General features: G+C 45.7%; 1 protein-coding gene across 1 annotated transcript; it reads right to left on the bottom strand.

Moving 5' to 3' along the window:
• Positions 1-1,699: 1,699 nt before the first annotated feature.
• Positions 1,700-21,411, bottom strand: FYTTD1 (forty-two-three domain containing 1). The gene is made up of 9 exons (XM_035133578.3): positions 21,250-21,411; positions 15,101-15,232; positions 13,642-13,787; positions 11,006-11,118; positions 10,471-10,567; positions 7,566-7,627; positions 4,837-4,911; positions 4,438-4,564; positions 1,700-3,389 (listed from the first exon to the last, which is right to left on the bottom strand). The coding sequence occupies exons 1-9, from the start codon at positions 21,326-21,328 to the stop codon at positions 3,294-3,296; spliced, it is 927 nt and encodes a 308-aa protein (XP_034989469.2). The 5' UTR covers positions 21,329-21,411; the 3' UTR covers positions 1,700-3,293.
• Positions 21,412-22,453: the final 1,042 nt, after the last annotated feature.

Consider the following 22,453-nt stretch of genomic DNA (forward strand, 5'->3'; position numbering starts at 1 on the left):
GAGGTCCGAGTGGTCAGACCAGAGAATCCCTAAACCCATTCATCTTAATCAAGTGACTTGTGCACATCATTGTTTTCAAGACTTGCTTTCCCTCTGCGAAGGTCAAGCAGCGCAGCAGCAGCCTACCTTATTGCATTTGAATGTCACCCTCCAACCGGGATTCAACTCTGCATTAGCTTTGATAAAGCAAAAACTGTATGATCTCCCCCCCCCCAAAAAAAGGCCTAAACCTTTTGGCTCACCCCTGCACAACCTGTTCACCTTGTCCCTTAGCCTTTTCTCATGATGATCCTTCTTGGTTAGCTGTTCATTTTGGGAATTTGCATGCGGTTAAAACATCAAGATGTTGGGAAAGATTGAGGGCACTAGGAGAAGGGGACGTCAGAGGACAAGATGGTTGGACAGTGTTCTCGAAGCTACCAACATGAGTTTGACCAAACTGCGGGAGGCAGTGGAAGACAGGAGTGCCTGGCGTGCTATGGTCCATGGGGTCACGAAGAGTCGGACACGACTAAACGACTAAACAACAACAAAACATCAAAGGGCTTTTCTCACTGGTCAGGCTTAAAATGTGCTGCCTTCTCAATTGCTTTGGGTAGAGATGCTGGTGTTCCTCTCTCAATTAAGGTTTGCCTTTGCAATAACCAGGAGGTGGGAACATGTTATTTTGCAGATTATTACCCCTTTAAAGACCCAACCACCAGTATGTTACCTCCACTTTCTGAGGCAGCAATGCTTTCGACTACCACTTGCTGGGAACTGCTGAAGGGGAGAGTTCTGTTGCACTTCGAGTTCTGACTTGGGGGCTTTTTACAGGCATCTGGTTTGGCCACTGTGAGGGTGTGGGGCTAGATGGGCCGTTGGCCTAACCCAGCAGGGCTTTCCTAGATCAAGAGAAGTAATAGTACCACTGTATTCTGCTCTGGTCAGACCTCACCTGGAGTACCACAGTTCAAGGATACAGACAAGCTGGAACGTGTCCAGAAGAGGGCAACCAAAATGGTCAAAGGCTTGGAAACAATGCCTTATGAGGAACGGCTTAGGGAGTTGGGCATGTTTAGCCTGGGGAAGAGAAGGTTAAGGGGTGATATGATAGCCATGTTCAAATATATAAAAGGATGTCATATAGAGGAGAGAGAAAGGTTGTTTTCTGCTGCTCCAGAGAAGCGGACACGGAGCAATGGATTCAAACTACAAGAAAGAAGATTCCACCTAAACATTAGGAAGAACTTCCTGACAGTAAGAGCTGTTCGGCAGTGGAATTTGCTACCAAGGAGTGTGGTGGAGTCTCCTTCTTTGGAGGTCTTTAAGCAGAGGCTTGACAGCCATATGTCAAGAATGCTTTGATGGTTTTTCCTGCTTGGCAGGGGGTTGGACTGGATGGCCCTTGTGGTCTCTTCCAACTCTATGATTCTATGATTCCTTGATCTTAAGGTCTCAGCTTTATGTTAAAATCCCAAAGGTGTCATTGGTAGTGCCATGAATTTTATCAGTCACTATGAGAATAAGTAGTTGAAAGCAGTAATGCTTATGGTATACCAGTCATTGCAACAACATTATTAGCATTTTTCTGGCACAGATCACTAGTTAAGATCATTGTGAAGAGTGGATCGTTGAACATGTATTCCTGATTTAAGTACTAAGTTGGCCTTTGTTGAAGAATATGGAGCTGCAAAATTCATATCTAAGTACACACAACTGCAAACTTGTAACACTTTTATTTTTAAAAAGTCCAACAGCTTTAGAATAGATCCAAATGTATTAACTTCTCAAAAAAAAAAATACCCAAAGGTAGTTTAAAGCATATTCTCCTTAAATACAAACTAGCTCTCTTGAGATGCATTGCATCAATGTTTTGCATCCATGTTGATGCAAAAGGTTTTTTTTTAAAGTACATCCTGGTAGAAACCAAACACAGGATGATCATAAGCATATTTATCTACTTCATTTCTAATGGACTTCAACAGAATTCCTACTAACCGAGTAAAAAAACAACAACACAAAAGGAGGAAGTTTAATGTTCCATTTTTCCCCATTGCAAAGGTATAGAAGATATTTCAAATAATTAGGAACAGAAGATGATGAACATTAAATTGTCATGGAGGCATGACTACATAAAAACTGCTCTAAAGGCAGCCTTGCTACTGCCAAATATTTGTTTTGATCTCCACAATAAACTATTTTTTAAAAAGAAATGTCAAAGAAAAACAAAGATCAAGTTACATATACCAGGTTTCTGAGACTGAACAAACCTGGCGTCCTTTTACCTAGGTGTGCCTCCCATCACACCCACTATTGACATTTTAAATCCAGGAAGTAGGTGTCCTCACAGGCAATTATGTTGAACTCAAAATCCGGCGCACATGAAGTTTGTGTGTGTGTTTTCTCGTATGGCGACGCCACAACTTTTGATCCCTCGAAGCAACAGGAAGGTGCCTTGAACCCCACAACGCTCACCTGTTGGGTCTGCCACTAGGTATACGAGTCACAAAAGTGCCACATTTGTACAACACAACAGAGCTACAACCAAAATAACTGATCCAGTAATATTGAATGGTCATCAAAGCATAGTTTGACCCGATGAATATCTGAAGCAAACTCACAGCTTAAAAAAAAGAGGAGGGGGAATAGCTTGTATGCACCCTGTATGGTCATTTCTTGAGGATGTGGACTAGGTTCTTGCTGTGGCCTCATGTGAGGCCTTCTTCTATCACTTAAGGGGACGAGAATGACCGCTACGCCTTTTCATCGCCAAGAAAAGCTGGATTCTTACTTGCTGCCTTGGCTGCCAACAATTTAGCTTCTAGTGCCAGATGAACTGCAGAGCTTGAGTCAAAGAAAGATCTGTGAGCCGAAGTAACGGAAAGACGAGCAGCAGCAGCCAAGTGCTGTCGGCTGCAAACGTTTTAAGCAAATTTCGCAGCCAGGGGCACAAAATGAAATGACACAGCTTTGCAAGAGCGGGTGAAGCAAAGACTGACCACTGCATTAATCACCACCTCAGTTGGCTGCTTAAGAAACCAAAATAATAACTGGCTTTGCCCTCCCTCGTCCAGGAGCTTATGTGGACCCTTGTAGTCCAGACAACAGGACGCTGTTTTCCAAGCAACACTGAATTTTCTCTTTTTATGGTCCACTATCATGTGAGGGTGTTCTCTTTTTAACTATTCAAAGTAGAAGCCATTTAAAAACAAAATTCAGTTTATCAGTATCTTGACACAAAGTCCAACTTATTTTTCGGCCCACTGATAGTTCAGTTCCTTAGAAAAATGGGGTTCCCCTGAACAGGCCCTCTAGCCCACAGTCACAAAACGGCTGCCTTTGTTCTGGGAGAGAGCCGTTCTCTGCTCCTTCAGGATCCCAAAGCGCTCGTTGAGGGTCATGTTTGTCTGTGAACAAAGGAGGACATAAATCAGTACAGCAGTCACCCATCAAGCAGGCCAAAATTATGGTGCCTGGTTAATATTTCAACCAGTTCCCCTAGCACATTTAACAAGTGCTAAGCTTCAACTACAGTGGGGGACCTTGGAGAAGATACAGGATGGTGGGTTAGGTGAGAAGATAGTAATTAAAGAGTAGTGATTAAATTGTTTGGAGGGTCTGAAGGTGTTCAGAGCACTTGCAAGCAGGGTTCGAAATCAGCAGGGTACCAGGCGCATTTTGCGCCTAAAGATTCTCCATTTGCGAGTACCCCAAAAAGTCCACGTGCCATTTTTTGCACCTGGCTGACACTCAAGCATTACTGAAATGTATGTGCTTTGAAGCTTCGAAGTTTATGTTAAGGATAGACAATATGTTAAGGAGTTTAACATTAAAGAGTAGAGTGTTTTGAAAACTGAAGTATGGTACCAATATTTTTATAGTAAATACCAAATTAAACATGTATCAACCATTTCTGCTAAAAAGGTGATATTAACAATGTGATACTTATGTGAATTGCGTATTAGTTCATGCTTATCAAAATAATAAAAAGTGTTGCCAATGCCCCCACCCCCCCAGTGGCGACTAGATGTTCTGCTTTCGCACCCACAACCCAGGTCCTAGAAGCCATTTGGCTCCTAGCTCTTCCATCCCAGTTTCTAACACTGCTTGCAAGAAAGCGCAAAGAGGAACCCAGCAAGCAGCAGAGGAGACACCGCATTCCTGTTTCGGATCATTATCTGGAGCAACCAAGCAGGCCCCAAAGTCTGCTCCTCTTGACCCTGCAGGGCCTGACTGGCAGTTTGTTCAGCCTCTCACCAACCAGGGGCTCCGAGTGAGTGAACAGTGTTTTTTACTCCAATCCAGCTCCGTGGATGGTCTTCTGCATCAAGCCAGTCCACGGCAGGAACCTGGCTGCTCCGCAATTCCACGAAAAGATCCAAAGTCCAATAAAGAACCCGCGGAGCCCGTTTTATTGTCAACAATGCACACCCATTTTATCTGGAAGCAACCAACCTGCTTTCCGACACTGTTGATATCAAACTGCAGCGGGACCCCTTTGGGAATCTTCTTCTCTTCCGACTGGTCCCTCTTCATGAGGAAGGGAGGCACGGGAGTGCTGGTCAGCCTTGGCTTCAAAGAACTGTGGAAAAAACACATGGCACACTGAACAGGGTCAACGGAAATGTCGATTTTCACCAAACTGTAAAAGCAGAGGAGACAAACACTACCTATTACTTCCAAGCTCATAACAACACGGCAAGGAAGGGGGTGGATTAACATAAGGCTACGGTTGCAAGGCTGGACTTGGGTGATGAACACAGTTTCTCAACAGCCACATACTTTTCCTTAGCTCCCATCACTATTCCCATCAACCAGGAGATTCCAGCGCAAGATGAAGCTGCTTTTACTCACATGGGGGATGGGACTGCGCCAGGATTGTCAATGGATACAGTCAAAATCCCTCCATTTGTAGTGGATGTTCGCCATCTGTTTGGGAAAGCACAAGACCCAGTTTACCCAGTAAATCCTCTGCTAATATCACATAGTTTTTCTATCCTGCCTTTCATCCAACACAGGAACACAGTGTGTCTCATAACATAAACTACGCACCACAAAATTGAATATACAAATACTATAAGCACAAATCGGCCATCAAATAATAATCTCCAGAATCAGCATCAATTTTAAAGACCCGAAGGCTTGGAGGAAGAACTAGTTTTAAACTTGCACCTGGATAGTCCTATTGCGGAAGATGGTCAAAAATCATTCAAAACAGTTTCCATAAGCTATATAAGCACTCATTTCTCACTAGCTGATGTTTTAACGATGGGTCATAACATAAACTTTATGATCCCAGGTAAAGCAGGATGAGGAAATCTGTGGCCCTCCAATGTTGCTGGACTCCCATCAGCCCCAACCAGAATGGCCAATGAGCGGGGCACAATGTGAGTTGTAGTTCAGCAACACCTGGAGGGCTAAAGGTTCCCAAGCACTGAGCTAAAGGGTGTTCTGAAAAGACCAGCTGTACAGGCAGTTTGCTTCAAATTCTCACTTTAGATAAATTCATTGATAGTGCAAAAGGTCAGACTTAGAAAAGCAACACCCATTTTTTACAGGCTACTTGCATTCCTGGCTGCCTTGACCAATCCACCCTGGGGTCGGATGCAGGCACCCTTTTCAGGAGCTCAGCAGTTTGCCTGAAGCTGTACCAGCAAAGGCCTGAGCATTTTCCCCTTTGCACAAGGCTGCTCCTTGGGACAACATGTGACAACAGCTGGCCTAGCATGTAGCGCTTTCTTTACCCACCAGCCAGACCACCAATGCTAGGACACCAGTTTCTAAAAGCAGACTGGTTTTCAAAAGGTGGCAGACGGCTCTCTGTCAAGATGTAGCGATTGCCAACTAGAATGGCTTTAAAAAAGGATTAGACAACTTCAATGAGTTAAGGTTGCTGATGGCGACTAGCCATGACGACTATGTTCTCCCTTTTCTGTTGGAGGCACCCTGCGTCTGAATGCCAGCTGCTATGAATCACAAGCCGGGGTGTGTATTGCTGTACTCAGATTCCTGCTTGCAGGCTTCCCATTGGGGCATCTGCTTGGCCACTGTGAGAACAGGGTGCTGGACTAGATGGGCCACTGGCCTGGTCCAGCAAGCTCTTAAGCTTCTTTCAAATAGGTTGCAGTTCTGCACAATCTTTTCCTAGGTGGGAGGCTGCTGTCCCTAAACACACGCATGTGCACATGCTCCAGAGCACTCGGGGACTCTCCTTTTTCTGGAAGCAGCTCCTGTTTCCTCTTAGCAAACAAGTCCAATAAGGAAGGTAGCTTCATCCAGAATGCAGAAGTGACCACAGCAAAAAGTCCCCTGTTTTATAAGAAAGCAAATTAGACTGCAATTTTAAGCTACCACCATTTGAGCAAAAGAAGCTGGTTGGTAGTCAAGGTCAGCAGGAGTTGAGAAACCTTTGGGCTGAATTTGGTGGCACTGCTCAGCTTATGGTAAGGCTTTCAACAGCAGAATGGGGCAGGAAGCAATTTTTTGTGATTTCCCCCTAACGCTTGCACCCTCCCACTCCTCATAAATATGCTCTACAGGTTTGGGGGATCTTCCAGAGCAGAAGGTCCATCACTAAAATTACTTTCCTCCCTTTTCTTCTTCTGCCATCAGAAGAAACACTGTTTGATACAACCCCTTCCACATTCTCTACAACTGGCTCCTGCATCCTTCCCCTTCTTCTGTTGCCTGTCCTGTGGCAAGTGATAGATTGTAAGCTCCTAGGGACAGGGACCTGCTCACTTGTACACCGCAAAGCACAATGAAACTACTGATTTCAAAATGGAATATTTCTTAAAATTCCTCCGCAAGGCTGGGTATGAGGAATCTAGTTAACAGAGACATACCAGTTACTGAGCAAAACACTGCCCATTAAACACTGGACTGCTGCTATTCTTATTCTTAATTCTTATTCCCCGCCCATCTAGCTGGGTCTCTGCAGCTTCTCTGGGCTGCTTACAGCACATATGCTACAGATCCGAGAGCAGTCAGAGAAGAAACAAGGGCATTAAGACCTCTGCTTTCTACAATGCCCAACCAACCAACTTTCCTCCCTACAAACGCTCTGTTTCTCACTGCCAGCAGCCCGGTCCCAACCTGCAAAGCTCTCCACAGCCATTTAGAGGGTGTTCATTCAATATTTGGGGATGAGTAGCATACTGTCTGATCTTATGCATGCTTCAGAAATTCAATGGGGCCTGCTCCCAAGTAAAAGTGTACGGAGGACGTCTACAAAACCTTCCCCACTTGGAAAGCAAGTGGCAGGCATACAACAGTTTCATTTTCAGAACTGGTGACATACCATATTATGACAGCATGTTCAGAATAGGAGACCACCCCTGTTTTACACTGGAAGCCCTCCCTTTCTGAAACTCCCCGCCACCATTGCAGCAGGCCACTGCTCCTGCCTCCCAGCTCAGCAACACCCCAAGGCCACCTCCCAAATCAGACAGACATCCAGTGCCCTTGATACGCCCCATGCATATTTGGTTGCAGGGGCCAACAGTGGTCTAAAAAGCCACAATCTCAACACACATGCATTACTGCCTCCACAACTGCTCTGCCAAATAAATTGGAACACTTACGGGCGAGCTCTGTTTGTGACCTGGGCACTTAGGTCATCTTCTGGATGGACTTGGGCCTGCACCTGCCGGAGGGAAAGAAAAACCGGTAGAGAAAATGAGAAAGCTGGAGATTTTTGTTGTGGGGAGGGAAGAGTTATTCAGGAGACAACGATAGACTTAGTCTAGGTCACTGGAACCTGACCAATACATTCCAACAGGGTTGAGGTTTATGGGTGTGAGTGTTCCTACAAAGATTCATAAAGGGGTTTGCATGGCAAACAGGCATTTACGAAGCTTGTTGGCACTGTCACATGACGGGTTACATCTCTTTTTTGTGATAGGGATTTAACCAACTGGTTAGCCATTTTGAATACAAATAGCAAAAAGTGCAATATAAAGATTTCAAAATAAAATGACACACGAAACATACACACACAGAACGAACACTTAAAGAGGCTTGTTGTTGTTGTTGCTGCTGTTGTTGTTTAGTCGTTTAGTCGTGTCCGACTCTTCGTGACCCCACGGACCATAGCACGCCAGGCACTCCTGTCTTGCACTGCCTCCCGCAGTTTGGTCAAACTCATGTTCGTAGCTTCGAGAACACTGTCCAACCATCTCGTCCTCTGTCGTCCCCTTCTCCTAGTGCCCTCAATCTTTCCCAACATCAGGGTCTTTCCCAAGGATTCTTCTCTTCTCATGAGGTGGCCAAAGTATTGGAGCCTCAGCTTCACGATCTGTCCTTCCAGTGAGCACTCAGGGCTGATTTCCTTCAGAATGGATAGGTTTGATCTTCTTGCAGTCCATGGGACTCTCAAGAGTCTCCTCCAGCACCATAATTCAAAAGCATCCATTCTTCGGCGATCAGCCTTCTTTATGGTCCAGCTCTCACTTCCATACATCACAACTGTACTGGGAAAACCATAGCTTTAACTATACGGACCTTTGTCGGCAAGGTGATGTCTCTGCTTTTTAAGATGCTGTCTAGGTTTGTCATTGCTTTTCTCCCAAGAAGCAGGCGTCTTTTAATTTCGTGACTGCTGTCACCATCTGCAGTGATCAAGGAGCCCAAGAAAGTAAAATCTCTCACTGCCTCCATTTCTTCCCCTTCTATTTGCCAGGAGGTGATGGGACCAGTGGCCATGATCTTGGTTTTTTTGATGTTGAGCTTCAGACCATATTTTGCGCTCTCCTCTTTCACCCTCATTAAAAGGTTCTTTAATTCTTCCTCGCTTTCTGCCATCAAGGTTGTGTCATCTGCATATCTGAGGTTGTTGATATTTCTCTTAGTGGATCCCAAAAGTCAGCCGACTGGTGGGAGATTCCCCACCCCCTCCATCCCATTCTGAGGTCCCGCTTCTTCAAGTGCTGTCTACACTCTTGCCCCCAAACCTGGCCAGTAGGGCATGTCATTTTAGAGGGTGAAACTTAATTTTTGCAAATTTCTTTTGTGAGCGATCTTAAAAATACGTTTTTGGTTGTGAGGAACTCAAATTTGCTATTATTTTGTGATTGGACAACATTAAGCTTGGTAAATCTATGTTTGATTAAAAAGTACAGAAACTGCTCTTGAAAAAAAACAAATAAATTTAAATTTACCTTCTGAAAATATCAGATAATGAGATAATGCTTAAATACTACTACTACCACTACTAATGCATAAAATAACTGCAAGTACTTGGCAATCATTTTTATTTAGTTCTATGCAATTTCACACACATTTTACTTACCACACAAGACTATATACTGATTTAACCAAAATATTTTTTGGATTTCCAAGTCATGTTACAACTTTTTAGCACCCCTCAGTTTTGGATTTTGAAAGCTGGAAAAAATCAACATGCCCAACTGGCCAGCATCAGCCATTGTGGGTCCCACCTTCTGCAAGCCAGCAGGATTGGCTTCATCTCTGCCTCTTGCTATTTCCAGCCATGTATAATGTAGCTAAGCTGGGTGCCTGGTAACTCACTGCCTAAGATGCTTTCCCACCCCAAAACTGTTTTGAGCCTCTCCACCTTCGTTCTCCCTGCCTGAACTGCTTCTTTAAACCACTCACGTTTCCCTGCATGTGACCCCCTGCCTCACTTTACAATTCCCCAGCTTTGTTCCGAGCAGTCAGGCTGAGAACCACTTGTGCTCCTTTCAACAGCCACTGTTGTTGGAAACTTATCTGGCATTCCAAAGAACTCAGAGTCTTTCGCTGACTGTAAAAACGAGACGTACTCCAATTCATACTCCTTTTTTTCGGCTCAGAACTTTTGTTAGACTGTGAGCCGTGTCTATGCGCGCCCTGCACTCTCCAAGTTTGCATCCACAAAGAGTGTGAAAGTTTGATCCTGGTACTGTATCTCTGGCATTCCATCATGCCTATAGGCTGAAGAAGGCTCTGGGGTGGATTTCTTCAATAAACACACCACTGCCATGTTGGTAGACAGCTTTACTTGGTCAGAACAACAGCGGCTGCTGGGGAACACACAAAAGTGGAGTCTGCAGGCCTATAAATCACACAGGCTTCTTCTACAGAGGCATTTCCTAGCCTTAGCTTTACACACGCATAGAAATCAAGTCACGATCTCAGAGAAGTATGTCTGCATTACCAGAGCTGGATGCCTGATTCAGTGAAAACAGGGCTTCTGCTCTCTATCAAACTAGCTCATGGCCGAGTTTTTCCTGCACCAATGTTTTTAATACAGCCATCGGAAGGCTCAGTCATGACAAATAGCACACAAGCATGTACACAACTCTTTTAGTGCCAATGACCGAAACCTTAAGTTCTAATGAAAAGGAGCATCTGAAGGAGAACATGGCTATATATAAAACACACAACTTTAGCCAAGTTTTCTTCAAACTCTCTCCAGATGGTCAGATTATGTCGAACAGAGAGGTGCAGGGGAAGAGTACAGCACTCTCCCTCTCCCTCGTACAGTACCTTCAGGCCCCTCTTAAAAAGGAAAGTGGCTTGGCGTGCATCTTTCTGCTGGTAGAGCTTATTCCCGATCCTGGCAGAAGGAGACTGTATGTTGGTTCTGTAAAACATCCACAAAGAATTGTCAGCACCATCAATGTTACAGGATGATGCAACCAGGACAGGCAAGTGCCGTGCCCCGAGGAGATCCCAATCTAAAGCAGGGATGGGACACATTATGTTCCAGGAAACCTTCCAAGGGCTATATGCCAGCGGTGGGAGGATCAGGAACAAAAGCAGATGGAGCAAGCAATGCTAATTTCGCCACATGCCACTCCCCATCCTCCATCTTTCTAATCAAAGAAACAGCATGGGGAGAGTCATAGCTGCCAAGTTATCCCTTTTTTAAAGGGATTTCCCCTTATGCTGAATAGGCTTCCTCGCGAGAAAGGGGAAAACTTGGCAGCTATGGGGAGAGTTCGAGGCAAAGGCAGGCAAAGCACTCAAGGCGCATGCAGAGCAGATCACAAGACCTTTGCAAACGGCATATGGCTCTCACCTTCTGTTTAACAAAGTAGGCCTCCTGAGAATGGCTCCTTGCTTCCTCTGCAACTCAGATTGTCTTTGGACGGTGGTCTTCCTTTTCAAAACAGAGTAGTTCCGCTGTATGTTCTTCGGGAAGAGATAGGTTAAAAATGACAGTCCATGCGTTTCCAGCAGTGTTAGTCTGTTGCAGCAAAAAGCCCAAGACGTTTAGAAGCTGCTTAACTAATAGCACAATCCTAACCATGTCTACTCAGAAGCAAGCGCTGCTGAAATTAATGGTGCTTCCTTCCAGGTGTGAAGGATTAGGACTGCAGCCTCTGTGTGATATCCAACTAGGGTAGAGCCATTAGGTTCACTGACTGCAATGGGTCTACTCGGAGTATGGACAAATGCTAACTCTCATCCAAAAACTGTCTCTGTCACCTGATGCACTACGGATTGTTTCAAACTTCATCTGCCATGCTGGCCGAGGCTAAAGGGAGCTGTAATCCAACATCTGTTTCATTAATATATTTATAGCATACCTTTCTTTGAGATGGCTCACAACACGAACACAATTAAATTTAAAAACCCTACAATATGCAAACAGAGCAGCTGAACAAAGGGTAACTTTTAGCGTAAAAATGCCACCTTCTCCCCTGCCAGCCTACCCCTTCCCCAATACAGTGGTACCTCGGTTTAAGTACACAATTGGTTCCGGAAGTCTGTACTTAACCTGAAGCTAACTTTCCTATTGAAAGTACAGTGGTGCCTCGCTTAACGAATGCCCTGCTTAACGAAATTTCCGCTTAATGAAAGGATTTTTCGAGCGGAGGTTGCCTCTCTAGACGAATTCGTTTTATGAAAAATTTGTCTAGCGAATCGTGGTTTCCCATAGGAATGCATTGAAATTCAATTAATGCGTTCCTATGGGCAAAAATCTTTTTTAAAAAAAAATTCAATGCATTCCTATGGGATTCGCTAGACGAATTTTTCGTTATAAGAAAAGACCTGTGGAACGAATTAAATTCATCTAGCGAGGCACCACTGTAATGGAAAGTGGATTAATCCGTTCCAGATGGGTCCGCAGAGTACTTAAACTGAAAGTACTCAAACCGAAGCGTACTTAAACCAAGGTATGACTGTATCTGAGAGGAGGGTCCTTCTCTGTGTCCCAAGTATGGTGGGTGTTAAGCAGATGGGGGCCAGAGAAAAAGCCTTCTCTGTGGTAGCGCCTGAACTGCACACACCCCACATATACCTATGGCCTTTCACGTGTATATACACATTTCACAAGGTCTCCAGTTGCTTTTAGGACATCTCGGCTCTCCATTTGGGTCATTGGAACCTCATTATTTTGAGCAAGGCACCATGCATAGATAATGAATGAGCATCTGGATATAGGATATAGGACTTCACAGAAAGTCTCTTCTGTTTTAGATGGGGTGAAGTACAGTCGGTGCATCTTTGTGCCTTTACGTTTAGCCACTCAATGTGCTGTTTCTCCATACTGGGGTGAAGTACGGAAGGTTGTTTCGTCTGCCTTTCGAAAATCTGCTTCTGACCAGCAGAACTGCTTTAGCGTCTCAATCTGCAGATCATCTGCTACTAATCTGCTGCCAGGCATGTTGGTTTGGCTGTGATTTTTTACTATTTGTAAACTTCATAAGCTTCCTTGACAAGTGCGGGATGGCATGGTCAAAGTCCAAAAATAAAAGCGTCATGTGACACATACTATGTGAACGATTCTCCAACAGCTCACAAAAGCTGAGGAAACATTTAAAGTGAAAGTCATGCTTAAGTCATCCTTGCAAGTTAGCCTGAAAGAATTGCTAGGGCACAATATTGCTTTTTCTAGCCCATCTATTCATGCTTGCCATATTACTCATTGGTTGCCTACAGCTTAGAGAACACAAACTGCCTCCCCAATTCCACCTGCCAGGGCAAGGGTCAGAACAACTCTAGCCCGCCAGAGATGCAATTAGTGGGGACACAACATAGGGCCTTTCAGACCACACAGCAGCCTGGGTTGTTGGGGTTTTTTTGGGGGGGTGCCCTGCTTTTGCTTTGCATTTTTCATTTCTTCCTTCTTTCTATTAGATTTTTAATGTTATTTGTTTTGATGTTTGGCATATGATTGTTTTAAGCCACCTCGGGGGTCTCCTACAGTGCCAAGTGTGGCTGAGACCCCCTCTGGTTTCCTGCAGTGTAATCAGGAAGTGAACCTGGGGGGAAGTTGTCCCACTCGAACGGCCCCTTCCCAATTGCAACTTACTGCCAGCAGAGCAAGTGGACCACCCAATGTGAGGATCCCCTCCCCACTCCAGGAAAGGAAACTGGCTCTCACCTTTGCCCCTCTGGATTTCCTTTGGCTCAGGAAAAAACCCATCATAGTTTGGTGCAAACTACACACTGTCAGCTGGAAAGAGTAGTCACTTGCCTCAGAGTGTTACTGGAGGTGAGAGCACCTCTTGCCCACAGAAAGAGAGCGGAATACATGGAATGGGACCCAATGCAGCTGCTCCATTCACGGATGAAGCCTTGCACTCTTGGAAAAGGGGGTGCTGAGAGTGGAGGAACTCCACCAGATCCCACCTCAAGGCAGGCATTCTTACACTGCTGCCCAGAAAAAAGATGGGTACGTTTTTGCCCCAAAGCGTGCACACATACCTTCTCACTGAGAGGCGATCTGTTGAGGGGGCTGATGCCTTTGTGAGAGCCCAAGGCTTTCCTTGCCGCTAGCCCGGTTTTGACTCCATAGGGAGGCCTCTTTCCAGCCACCCGTTTTCTGCGTCCTAAACGGTTCTTTCCAAAACCTGAAATTGCATAAATAGGAGGCAAAATGTGGGCCAGTGGCACGGAAGCAAGTAAGCATGCCTCGGTCAAGACTAGCGAAGGAACACCAGCAGAGCTTTTCAAAATACATTTGAGGGAGGGAATTCCCCTTCCATATTTATTTTAGAACAAATCTGGGAGGTAATTAATAAAAACCCTTGTTTTCTTATCAGATCTAAACTTGTGTGCATCACAGGCAACATATCCTGGAGCAAGTCAGCATAGGGAAATCATTGCCGCAGAGGTCTGGGCTCCCTAGCAAAGATACTTGAAGAGGATAAATTGACACACAGGGGAACAGCTCCATCCGCGTCTCATAGCAACAACACCAAAAAACACAGCTTTCATTATCAAAGGGATTCCAGATGCTGGGGCTTAACACCAAAGGAGGATTATGTCTCAAGTCTTGCCGGTGAGCCTTATAAGACATCTGGCTGGCTGCTGCAAGTATCAAAAATATTGAAAAAAATAACTTGGGTTGACAGTGCGTCACAATTCTTATACAGGGATGGGAAGCAGAGTCATTTCATAAGTTCAGCAACAAGACAAAGTCCATCGGGGTCCTCCTGATCCCGCACTGCTTCTAATCCAGTTCATCATTATAAGAACTTCTATTTAACTTGAAAAACTGGTGTGTGGGTCTGCTTTTTTCCTCCTCCCTAACCATCCCTTTTTCGTTTTGTGTCGTGTCAGGCAGATTGTAAGCCCGCAGGCAAGAGACTGTCTTGTTTTAACTGATGGTGCATGAGTCACTCTGGAAGACTCTTGGGCTGAGGGACAGGGTAAAAATGTTCCAAAAAATACTTTGCTCTATTAAGAGGACCAAATGCATTATGCATTACTTAGCACATAAACCTGTACTGGCTGTTCTACTTTTGAGTACAGTGGTGCCTCACTAGACGAATTTAATTCGTTCCACGGGTCTATTCTTATAACGAAAAATTTGTCTAGCGAATCCCATAGGAATGCATTGAATTTTTTTTTAAAGAAAATTTGCCCATAGGAACACATTAATTGAATTTCAATGCATTCCTATGGGAAACCGCGATTCGCTAGACAAATTTTTCGTAAAATGATTTTGTCTAGCGAGGCAACCTCCGCTAGAAAAATCCTTTCTTTAAGCGAAAATTTTGTCTTACAGGGCGTTTGTTAAGCGAGGCACCACTGTATATATTAAGGAAAATGTTATTTATCACCTGCCTTTAAAAAAAGGCAGGTCTCAAACAACATTTTACTGTCCCGCTACAAAATATGTCCTTGGTGTTTCAGAGAAAAAGCAAGTAAAACTATTTACCTGTGTACTCCTGGATTCCCCATTTGGTTCTCCTCATCCGGAATTGCCGCTTGCCAGTCTGTTGAAGCCCCCTCTTCATACTGGGAGAATACTGCTTCCTCTCTTCTTTCTTATTCAGTTTAATTATATCATCTGCAAAACACATTGCGAGAATTTAAGTATTGAACACTTCTCACTGTGGGGGACAAAAACAGGAACCCTTGCATGATTTGTTATTTTAAAAAAGTCTCAGGTTTTCACTTAAGTAAAACTCCCAGAATAGATCTGTAAACCTTTAGAAACTTTTCTGGAATTGAGAACCTTTCTGGAATTGTGTAATGGGGTTAACTGAGTCATTGTCTTCAGCCAGCCTCCCTCCCTCCGTCATTTCAACAGAGCCCTGGGGTCTGCCACAGTTCTCTGTAGAGAGCCATGTGCATAGATGCTGCATTGCATAAATATATACATTAAAAACCTTTCAAAAACATGGCCATTAAAATTTAAACCAAGAGCCCTTCCACATCTCTGAACATATATTGCACCTACAAGCACTAAGATAATGAATTCCGTCAGTAATTCAGAATGCCCCAGTTTTCTTTTTGCAAGAGTTGCTATAATTCATTCAGCACCATTACTTCGTCCCAAAACACATTGTTAGCCTGCACTTGATTCAACTTCAAAATTAGAAACTAACTCCTAAAGTTCAGGAGTCGTCGTCATTGCAATCACTTCTACAGTGAAACTACTATAGAACAGTATCATTCTTACAACAATCCTGCAAAGAGGAACAAAGTCTAGCGAACATGTCCGAGGGGATTCAGCAAATTCACATCTAAGTCAAATTTGAAGCCAGCAAGCACACATAACCTGCTCCCCAAACCAATATTTTCCTTGCTCCATAAATATCCCCCCAAATCATATTCAAGGAGATTAGCTCCACCCTCAACCCCCAAGACAAATCCACATCTCCCAAGTGAACTCATTGGCTCTCTCACCAAGGTCATTTTGCACTACCGCAGATGCTCTCTAAACTGTAGACCAGCTGAACACATCATTCCGCAGGAGGAAGCCTCTGACTGGTATACTACCCTGTTTCTCATATTTTAAGACATACCCATAAAATAAGCCATAGCAGGATTTTTAAGCATTCAAGGAATATAAGCCATACCCCGAAAATAAGACATAGTGATAGGCGCAGCAGCAATGCCGGCCGCGGCAGGAGGAGGAGAAAAAAAATAAGACATCCCTTGAAAATAAGCCATAGTGTGTTTTTTTGAGGAAAAAATAAATATAAGACGTGTCTTATAATATGAGAAACACGGTATCGGCACAAAGTTTGTTTCAGAAGGTACGGAGGATTCCAGTGGATGTTGCTACACACAGCAACCAAAGTCACAAGGGCAGAGTTTCAGATTAACTCGTCTTGAGGAGTACAGAATCAAACACAGCAATGACACTTCTTACGATGCTTTTGCTGCTAGCCTGCAGTTTGTGTTCAGTGGTCAACCAAAGATGGGCGTGGCTAAAGTGAAGGACAATTGGAGATGACCTTTCTGCCTTGAACTTCTCTAACAAAATGATTTACTGTATCTATGCAAATCCTTCTTGCCGGCGAGATCATGAGGATCCAGAAAGTTCAGAGAGATGAACCAAGAAGTCTGGATGCAATATTGGGAATAAAGTAAAATGATAGGTATACATACGAGAAGGCCGGCTTTTTGCACCTAAAAGCTTCTACATCAGGGGTCAGCAAGGTTTATCTTGCCTGGGCCAGATCGGTCCCACGGTGATCCCTCCGTGGGCCGGATTGCGCACGCCCCTGCAATTTTCGGCGCCGCAGAAGCGAGTCCCCGCACCATGCCAGTTTAGCGGAGCATGCAACTCGGTTCAGAGGCGGCTTGTGGGCTGGTCAAACAACCTCTGCAAGTTGCTTCTGGCCCATGGACCTTAGGTTGCTGACCCCTGCTCTACATGTAGCTCAGGGGCAAGCTTCCTCCACCCACCAGAAATTCTATAGAAATGTAAAGGTAAAAAAGGTAAAGGACCCCTGGTGATGCACACAAGACACCTGCAGGCAAAACAAAATGTCTCAGCAGGAATCTGTTGCCATAGTCATTGTCCCTGATAGGTAAATCCATTCAGGACCATCCACAAAAGAGACCTTCCAGATGAGTCATCCTTGTTTACATGCCCCAATTCCACCTTTTATCAGTACCTTCCCTGTTACATCACTGAGGTCTTCTCCTTCCCAATGACCAAGCACACCTACCCCATCCACTCTCATTCCCTCATTTTGACCCCTTCTCATTGGTCATCATGGCAACTCACCTAAACACACTTCTTAAATTTCAGGCTCCCTGAGCACCTTCTACAATGATCTCTGAAGGTTCCCCTCTGCTCTCTCTTCCTCTGAGCAACCATTCTGCACACACCAGAAACGTCTTTAAACTTCAGAACTAAGGCTTGGTGAAGGGTTTATGCCAGTGATCCTATTTTACTAATAAAGATCTGAACTCACTGCATAGACTGCTGAGCTCAATGCCTGGGTCCCATCTCTTCTATCACCTACAAACACAACATTTCAGGAGCAACTATCTCCACTTTCAAAGCTATTCCCCCTTTAGAATAGAACTCTCTATTTCTTTAACTGAGAAGTGTGGTTGTGTTAGAACAGGCATCCCCAAACTTTGGCCCTCCAGATGTTTTGGACTACAATTCCCATCTTCCCTGACCACTGGTCCTGTTAGCTAGGGATCATGGGAGTTGTAGGCCAAAACATCTGGAGGGCCACAGTTTGGGGATGCCTGTGTTAGAACCATAAATGTATGCTGTTGCACTTTATTACAAAAATTACATTTAATGCTTTATAAGAAATACTTTTGTGTAATTTTTGTGAAGGCACTCAGAAACCTCAGAGGGTTTGGATACACATATAAGGCAGCGATTGGTTCTACGTCAGCCAAAAGTCCCCACTGGTGCAAGTTTCACATTCCCAAATCCACGTCTTTCAGCATCCCCACCCCCACCCTGCACCTCCTGTTAACACACTTTACAGTATGAAACACATCCTGAAAAACCAGGATATGCCCACTAGCAAAGTAATCCTATGAAGTGAGAGGGACACTGGTCTGACCAGGGCCGGCTCCAAGGCAAGGCTATGTGGCGCAGGGCGCCAGGGCCACGCCGCGCGGCTGTGCCCGCCAGACAGCCGTGGGGGGAAACGGGGCGGGGAGCACGCGCCGGAGCGATCTTCGCACCACGGCGCCAGATATGCTTAAGACGGCCCTGGGTCTGACCCTGCACAGCTTCTTGCTGCAGAACAGGAGAAAGTGCCGTGATGGAATATAATCACACGTCAGCAACTTGTTCGACAGGACAACAGCCAGGGATGATGCCATATTTTTAAAGCATCTTCCACTTTTAGTTCTAGGTCAACAGAGGTGGAACATCAACTCAATGCACTTATGCAACTCCCCTAATATATAACAATAAAATCACAGCAACAAATCTGCAGATTTGCATGCATCATTAAATGATTTACAGTTAGGATGGTCAATGGATATATCTCATAACAGTATATACAAAAATATACAGTAGTATCATACATGCATACATAGTATATTGCAGATCACCTTCCCTGGCGCCCACAGGCTTTCCTGTGCCCACTGGAATTATGCTTGTAAGAAGCATTCTATTGCAGCCAAAGGAGTAGGTTGTGTGCTTGGTTACAATGTGTATGTGTGTTTGTGCCCATGTGGTACCCGTGACAGTTTCTCCAGTTTGCCAATATGCTCACAGGAAAAGCTTGATAATCTCTTCCTTATGTATTAGTTAGAGTAAGAGAGGCTAAGAAGACAAAGGAGTCATCAATTTGGAGGTACTTGGTCAGGAGACTTGCAACCCAAGGTCAGGCATCATGTTGTTGATACTGTTCCTTGAAGAAGCAGATATACAGCATTGGATATCCAGGTGGTTTATAGCAAGGAATGCTTTTAATCAGACTTGGCTGATGTCCCAGCAGCCGCCTTACCTGGACAACTCAAACCTGACCTCGGTTGTCCATGCCCTGGTTCTTCCAGGCTGGACTGCTATAATGTTCTTTATGTGGGTCTGCCTTTAAAGACAAACCAGGAAGTTCAACTGCTTCCTGATTACTATCAGCAATTTAAGAGACTCCATCGTTTTTCATTGGCTGCTTCGTTCTATCCAGGGCCAATTTTGACTTTACATTTTAAAGTGCAGGCTACAAGCTTCAAGCAGGTGTTTCCAGGAAGCCTATAAATCGATAATTATTAATGATACAAATGGGGCATTTAAGGTGCCAGCCTTCATCCAGTTCCTCCCTCCAGCAAATGTCACTCAGATTTGATTATTCTTATTTATTATGTTTAAAGGGCCACCCATCAATAAGTAAACACTGGCCAAGGAACAAACAAATCTATATTAAAAATGCAATATATGTGCCACGAAGGCTTTGGCACACACCCTTAAGCACACACCTACGAAATAAGCACATTCTCTTCTTACACGCAACACCATCTCTTCCTCCTCTTGTCTGTGTTGATTTACAGATTTTAAGTGCCAGAGGACAGAGATCTGTCTTCTCATACTTTCAATAGTGGCACGCACATTGAGAGCCATTGTGGAGCAGTGGTTAGCGTGTTGGCCTAAGACCTGGGAAACCAGGGTTCAAACGCTTGCTTGGCCATGAAGCTCAGTGGGTGACTTCTCAGCTTGTAAGAAGCATTCTATGGTGGTTGTTGTGGGGATTAGAAGAGGTGGGGTTGAGCCATGTACACCACTTTGAGCTCCTTAGAGGAAAAGGTAGGATATACATGTGATTAATAGTATTAATGATAGCAATAGATGACACTCTCTCATCTACCTCCTCCTCCTAGCAGCAGCACCAGCAGCAGAAACCTATTCAAAAGCATTACATTATTCTAAAAATTAGATTCCTGCATTACAAAGGGGTTGGACTAGATGACCCTTGGGGTACAACTCATCATTTCTGTGAAAGTGCATTTCCTCATATGAAAGTCCTCAGGCTCTGAGATCTTGGGGGGAGGCCATTGTCTCGGTCCTGCCACCCCCACAGGCACTCTTGGTGGGTACTTGGGAGAGGGCTTTCTAGGTAGTAAGGTAAAGGTAAAGGGACCCCTAACCATTAGGTCCAGTCGTGACCGACTCTGGGGTTGCGGCGCTCATCTTGCTTTACTGGCTGAGGGAGCCGGCGTACAGCTTCCCGGTCATGTGGCCAGCACGACTAAGCCGCTTCTGGTGAATCAGAGCAGTGCACAGAAACACCGTTTACCTTCCCGCTGGAGCGGTACCTATTTATCTACTTGCACTTTGATGTGCTTTTGAAGTGCTAGGTTGGCAGGAGCCGGGACCGAGCAACGGGAGCTCACCCCGTCGCAGGGATTCGAACCGCCAATCTTCTGATCGGCTCTGTGGTTTAACCCACAGCGCCACCCACGTCCCCTATTTCTGGGTAGTAGCTGCTCCCAAACAACTTTGGAACTCCCTGCCTGAAGAAGCTACTGGCTCCCTCCCAGCAGGTGAAGACCTTCTTGTTCCAACAGCTTTGGGGAACCGATTGCTGTTAGTGGAAGTGCTGGTGCTGTGCTGTTTTTATTATAACAATCTGTTGTGTTTTTATTCTTTACTACATAGAGGTACATACATACATCATTTTAATTCAATTAACCTTTCCTCGTTTTTTTCTTAACTCCCTTTTATGGTTTTTAAGCTGCTTTTATTTTACCAGAGTCCCTGTCAGGAGGAAAAGGCAGGGTATCAATAAATACTAAGGCTACTGATTCTGCTCCTGCAGCTGGAGGTTCCACCGATATCCCCTGGCGCTGCCTCTCAGCTCCGCCCACGTCACCTGCCGCGGCCCCCAACGTTCGGTCCCTAACTCCTTAGGCTCCTCCGCCTGCCGAACTCTTCCAACTGCCTCCCCCCCCCTTCGTTGTTTACTTTGGTTCGGTCCTTTCTCCCCACCTCCCAAGAGAGCACACATGGTTCGGTCCGAGCATCCCTCTCTTGGCTCCTGTTTCCCAGCTCACCGCTCTCAAGCCCCGCCCCCGTTTTGAACCCCTCCCTCCCATCCGCCCTCCCTCCCTCCGGCCGTCGCCGCCGCCGCCCACTTTACCGGCCTCCCTCACCCAGCGACATGTCGATTTTCTCCAGCGTCTCGCTGCTGACGCTCCTCAGCGGGGCTCCGCCAGCGCCGAACCCGCTCATGGCCGCCGCTCCCAAAACACAAGACGAGAGCGAGGAAACCAGCAACACAGAAGCTCCTCGCTCTCTCTCCCCTTTCTGGGCATGCGCCGGGTGCGCTTGACGCATGCGCTACGCTCGCGCTCTCCCGCGTGACAGAACCCAACCCCTCCTCCGGGCTCGAGAGCCGATTATAGGGCGGGGAAAGGGGCGGGGTCCGCCTTTCGCCAGTTGCTGCGCCTGCTGCGCTTGCGCGAGGCGAGCGGCTTCGGCAACGCTCCGGGGAGTACCGTAGTTCGCCGAGCTGAGCGCATAGCAGAAGGTACCGTAACATGCTCTACGGCGGTTCGCAACATAAAACCTAGCAACGAAATCGTAAAGAGATAAGAACAAGTCAAAAGCAAAAGATCAAAACAAACATCAATAGAATGCGCATAAAATATAAATGAAGCTGATAAGGAAAAATCCTGGGGTCCGGATTTACTCCGCTGTCCAGCTTGTCAGGGTGCCACTCCCCGCGGGTCTCTGGTCAGCAAAAGGAGGAGTCTCCAGCCAAGTTGAAAAAGCAAACAGCAGTCAGTAGACCTGATCTTTATTTGTTGCAACAAGGTTCAAACGCACAAAGAGTAGGAACCCCGAGCATAGGATTGTGTGACCAGGGCCGTCTTAAGCATATCTGGCGCCCTGGTGCGAGGATCCCTCTGGCGCGCCCCCCCCCCCGCCCCGTTTCCCAGGGCCCGCCGCGTGGCTGCCACGGGCGCAGCAACACGGCGCCCCCCCCTGGCGGCCCGGTGCCCTGCTGCACCCGGCCTTGCCGTAGGGCCGGCCCTGTGTGTGACCTTTTAAGACCTCTCCCAATTTCCCATAATACATTTTTCAACAGCATCATCGCTACATCACAAATATGTCACAATGTAGGAGTGCTTGGCATGTAGAAGATAGGTAAAGCTAATTGACCCCTGGGTGGTTAAGTCCAGTCAAAGGCGACTGGGGTTGCAGCGCTCATCTCAATTTCAGGCCAAGGGAGCTAGTGTTTGTCCACATACAACATCCCAGGTCCTGTTGCACTAGAAGGGGGGTGGGAATGGGTGATTGGCTGATAGGTGGGGTAAACCTGTTGATGACTGTTAACAACTGCAATTGGTCTTA

This window comes from Zootoca vivipara, chromosome 5 (genome assembly GCF_965207765.1).
Source record: "Zootoca vivipara chromosome 5, rZooViv2.hap1.1, whole genome shotgun sequence".
NCBI lineage: Eukaryota > Metazoa > Chordata > Lepidosauria > Squamata > Lacertidae > Zootoca > Zootoca vivipara.

What these genes read in the sequence shown, in the direction of transcription:
- FYTTD1 (XM_035133578.3), bottom strand. Translation starts at nt 21,328, where the DNA reads ATGAGCGGGTTCGGCGCTGGCGGAGCCCCGCTGAGGAGCGTCAGCAGC. An exon ending in GAAAATCGACATGTCGCTGG is followed by an intron (nt 15,233 to 21,249) that starts GTGAGGGAGGCC and finishes TGTGTTTTGCAG; the next exon opens with ATGATATAATTAAACTGAAT. An exon ending in GTCACAAACAGAGCTCGCCC is followed by an intron (nt 4,912 to 7,565) that starts GTAAGTGTTCCA and finishes TTTCCCAAACAG; the next exon opens with ATGGCGAACATCCACTACAA.